The 5,000-nt window shown below is 53.8% G+C and overlaps 1 protein-coding gene across 2 annotated transcripts in view; it reads right to left on the bottom strand.

The window, feature by feature from the left end:
* The window catches only part of LOC143279928 (uncharacterized), a 39,332-nt gene that overhangs the window by 29,466 nt on the left and 4,866 nt on the right, over positions 1 to 5,000 (bottom strand). Inside the window, exon 2 of one of the 2 annotated variants that reach the window (XM_076584265.1) lies at positions 3,646 to 5,000. This exon is cut by the window's right edge and continues 901 nt beyond it. In XM_076584265.1, coding sequence (XP_076440380.1) covers positions 3,646 to 5,000 — 1,355 coding nt within the window. The remainder of the gene's footprint in view (positions 1 to 3,645) is intronic. The other variant, XM_076584266.1, reaches the window with a different exon arrangement.

Raw genomic sequence — 5,000 nt, 5'->3', positions numbered from 1 at the left:
ACCCATAACCCCCACATCCCATCCCCCCGCTACCCTCCCCCCAGCCAAAATATCCCTCCAAACTCCACCCATCTTCCTCCACACCCGCACCCCTCCTCCACAACACACACACACACACACACACACACACACACACACACACACACACAGCGTGACGACGGGCGTGATGGACGAGCCAAAGCCTGTGGCACTGACAGGTACTCGAAGCCTCTGGATCCAGAAGTACAGTCCTGACCCAACACACACCGTCCATCACGCCAACCTGCCCCCTCACTGGTCACCTCACCTCCTTCTGAACTCAGCTGGAGAGGTGGGGGCTGGGAGGTTGGGGGGGGGGGCAGAAAGGGGGTAGTGGAGGAGTGGGGGGGGGAGGGAAGGTATGCGAAAGGGAAGCGGAGGTTAGGGGATGGGGGTATGTGATAGGTTATAAAATAGGTGAAAAGAATAATGGTGGGATGGCGGAGAGAGAGAGATAGAGAGAGAGAGAGTGTCCCAGCAGTCTATTGGCACGTAGGAAGTTCTATGTACTGTTGCACTTATGGCAAACGTGTGTGATGGCTGTGTGTGTGTGTGTGTGTGTGTGTGTGTGTGTGTGTGTGTCTGTGTGTGTGTGTGTGTGCGTGTGTGTGTATGCGTGTGTGCGTGCGTGCGTGTGTGTGTATGCATGTGTGTGTGTGCGTGCGCGTGTGTGTGTGTGTGTGTGTGTGTGTGTGTGTGTGTGTGTGTGCGGAGTGAAACAGGGTTGCGTCCTGGCTCCCACCCTGTTTGGAATCTTCTTTGCTGTGATGCTGAAACACGCATTTGGTCCTGTAGCTGAAGGTATTTACCTCCGAACCAGGACAGATGGAAAGCTCTTCAACCTCTCCAGACTAAGAGCCAAGACTACAGTTCAGCTGAGGTGCCTGCGTGACTTCCTCTTTGCAGGCGACGCAGCAGTAACCGCCCACTCAGCCGAGGAGCTACAGCAGCTCATGACTCGCTTCAGCGATGCCTGCCAAGACTTCGGGCTTACCATTAGCTTGAAGAAAACACAGGTCATGGGACAAGATGTTGACTCTCCCCCAGCCATCAGCATCAATGACCATGAACTGGATGTCGTCCATGACTTCGTTTATCTGGGCTCAACTATCTCAGACACCCTCTCACTTGACACAGAGCTCAACAGGCGCATCGGCAAGGCAGCTACCACCATGACCAGACTGACAAAGAGAGCATGGAACAACAGCAAGCTAACTGAGCACACAAAGATCCAGGTCTACAGAGCCTGCGTCGTGAGCACCCTCCTGTATGGCAGCGAGTCCTGGACTTTGTGTGCCCGACAAGAGCGAAAGCTCAATGCTTTTCACATGCGTAGCCTCCGGCGCATTCTGAACATCACCTGACAGGACAAGGTCCCAAACAACACTGTCCTGTAAAGAGCTGGATGCACCAGCATGTACACGCTGCTGAAACAGACGTATGCGCTGGCTCGGCCATGTCGTGCGCATGGACGACGGACGGATCCCTAAAGACCTCCTCTACGGAGAACTTGTGCAGGGAAAACGTCCCACAGGCAGACCACAGCTGCGATTCAAAGACGTGTGCAAGAGGGACCTAAAAGCTTTGAACATCGACCAGAACAACTGGGAAGCAACAGCTCTCGAACGGTCAGCCTGGAAACAGACTGTGCAGAAAGGTCTTTCCAAGTTCGAAGAGACACTCGCTCAGCAGCACGAGGAAAAGAGAATGCGAAGAAAAACTGCAGCCCAGGCAGACAGACCAGCGTCAGACTTCATCTGTGCCCTCTGCCACAGGGACTGTCATTCCCACGTCGGACTGGCCAGCCACACCCGACGCTGTACCAGAATAAACACCTAGAGCAAAACTACACAGTCTTCCGAGACTGAAGGATGCCTACCTTCGTGTGTGTGTGTGTGTGTGTGTGTGTGTGTGTTTGACAAAATGCACATGTATACAAATGTCCAAGGAACGTCACCAAGGTCAGGTTGCTGTGAATGTGAGTGGCCTTGACCACCACACCTGTGTGTGTGTCTCCCCCCCCCCCCCCGGTCCCCCCTCCCCCTCACTCTATGCCCACTCTCCCATAATCCGCCCTCTCCCCAGCACCAGACGGCCCCTTACAAACACATTACCATCTTCACTCCTTGTCACCTCACTGCAGACACCTTTCATCGGCAGGTTTTACGACTGTTATTGTGAAGGGATGAATAATAATAATGATTATTATATTTATATAGCGCTGACTCTTGTGCACAGACAAATCAATGCGCTTTCGTACCAGTCAATCACACGTATGCATAACTCTAAAACTGGAAAAACTGAAGACAAGAGGCAGGGAAGGGAGGCTATTTTGGGAAGAGGTGGGTTTTAAGACCAGACTTGAAAGAGCTGAGTGCGGAGACCTGACGAAGAGAAAGAGGAAGTTCATTCCAACTGCAAGGTCCAGAGACAGAGAAAAAAACGGCAGCCAACAGTCAAGTGTTTGAATCTGGGTATGCGTAAACTGAGTGGATCCGAAGCCGATCGTAGAGAGCGAGATGGTGTATAGAGGTGAAGGCAGCCACAGAGATAGGAAGGGACAGATTTGGAATACCTTTATAACATAGTGCTGATCTTGTACTTTATTCTGTGTGAGACAGGTAGCCAGTGGAGATGTTGCAAAAGAGGAGTGATGTGCTCAGATCTTTTCTTTCTGAGATGATGTTGAAAGCGCATACAGCTTCAAGAATATGCGCTATAGCAAGATGTCTCAATAAAAATAAATAAATATTTCTGTATGCATTAGGACAGAGAGAGGCGTGGATCATGGAGAACAGTACTTATTGAGAGGAGGGATGGGATGCAGCAGAGAATATGGAATAAGAATACGAATGTTTTATTGACAAGGCCTTTGACCAATATATAAATGGAGACTGAGTTGTTGCTGACAATCGGTTGTCCTTGTTGGAGTTCTTTAATATATATGCTTCAAATGTTCATTCGTTTATTCTAATGTCTTGTTATGCAATGAAAATATACTGACACATTCACCCATGTCATAGGTCCTCATGGCCAATGACATCAAAGTCTCTCTCTCTGTCTCTCCACATGTACACTATAACTTTTCTGAGTGCAGTTAGATTCGCATGTGTTATTTATCTGTATGATGTACTGCTTAGCTGAGTGTACATCGCTAGAGAAAGTATGATATGACTTTGATTTTTTTCCATCTCAAATGTGTATCCTGACACCCTTTCATGAGGAGCAATGGCCCATAACTGAATAAACCATTCATTCATTCTCTTGCTATCTTTTTTGTCTGTCTTTCTCTGATTTCATCTTTTCTTCTTACGCTCTTCACACTGGCTCCACCTTTCTTTTCCTATTTTCTTTTTTCAATTTTCTCTCTATTTTTTTCTTGTGCTTTTGTACCCCAGGGCTGGGTGGGAAAAAAAGCATTCTTGATATGGTGGTTAATACCATGGAAAATGATTTTTTTCGTTCTCTTTCCCTTTCTCTCTCTCTCTCCTGCTCCCTCCCTCTTTCTCTCTCTTCGCTCTCTCTCTCTCACTACCCCCTCTCTTTCTGCCCCCCCCCCCCCCCCACGCACCCCACATTTCTCCCGCCTCTCCCTCCCTCCCTTTCTTTCTTTCTTCGAACTCTCACCAGTCCAGGGCGGAGGGGTGGGCTTGAGCTCGCCGCAGCGGGCGCCGGTGTAGTTGACGTCGCAGCGGCAGATGACCTCCCCTCGGATGATGACGCAGCTGCCGTGCGGTCCGCAGTCCAGCGGGCACTCCTTGGAGCAGAACACCCCGCCCCAGCCCTCCTCGCACTCGCACCGGATGGTGTCGTTGCGCGCCACGCACGCGCCGTGCACGCAGTTGAAGGCGCGGCAGGGCTGCACGTCGTAGACGCACACCTGCGTGTGCGTCTGGTTGAACTCGAACACACAGCGGCCCCCGTTCAGCTCGCACTCGCTGCCGCACGAGTAGTCGTCCGTCGGCCACCAGGGTGCGAAGAACCGGCCGCCAGCTGTGGTGGTGACGGTGGTGGCGGCGGCGGTGTTGGTGGTGTTGGTGGTGTTGAGGTCGTCGTGCCCGCTCGTGCTGGACAGACGGGGATTATGTTCAGCGGTTCTGTTGTGGACGAGGCTGGATTCTTCGTGAAGAGGAGTGGAGCTAGATTTGTTCCTTTCTCCTCCTCCTTCTCCTCCGTCTCCTTCTTCTCCTCCTCCGTTCACCATCATGGCTGCTTTCGGCGGAGCTCGCTGATCCCTTGCGGAATGCGAGTCCCCTGTGACGTCATCTTGACCTGATGAGGCGCCGTCCCCCAGGGCGGCAGTCAGCGATGACGCCAGCTGTGCGGGAGACATGACGTGGTCTGTGGAAGAACCGGCCTCCTCCCCACCAGCCCCGCCGGAAGTCCCCAGATCCGGACCGGCAAAGGCCGCCCCGTCCAGGGATAGCCCGGCGAGGGACAGCGGACCCTCCGTGGCCAGCTGATGTCCACTGATGCCAAGCGGTCCGGAGAAAGGGGAATCCGAGTCCCCTCCTTCACTCCCGGCACCAGGGCCCGCGTCGCCGGGCTCTGAGGGACGGCCGTCGCTCAGCCCTCGCCGTCGGAGGACGTCGTGAAGCCGCTGCAGCTCCTCCCCGCACCACGGGAGGTCGGGGCTCCGCACGCAGATGCAGAAGCTGACGCAGTCGGTGACCTTGAGGGCGCACGTGCCCTGGGATCCGCACAGCCCGGGCACCAGGTCACAGCAGCTGGCCGAGTAATGGCCCGAGGAGGAGGAGGAGGAGGAGGACGGCTGCAGGTCACTGAACGAGTAACGCTTCAAGCCCGGCATGGACCCGGCATCGTCTCCTCCCTGATCGGCCGAGCCTTCTCCAGAGGGTTTGCTGCTGCTGGCGTCTGCCGCACTGTCCTGACGTTTCCACCGCCTGGGGATAGCCCCACTGCTCTCCAGCGTTCTCCTGTCGTCCAGAGACAGCGTCTGGGAGGACCCATACAGACTCAGC

Source organism: Babylonia areolata, chromosome 3, assembly GCF_041734735.1.
Source record: "Babylonia areolata isolate BAREFJ2019XMU chromosome 3, ASM4173473v1, whole genome shotgun sequence".
Classification (NCBI taxonomy): Eukaryota; Metazoa; Mollusca; class Gastropoda; order Neogastropoda; family Buccinidae; genus Babylonia; species Babylonia areolata.
This window is presented reverse-complemented; position numbering and strand designations above follow the sequence as displayed.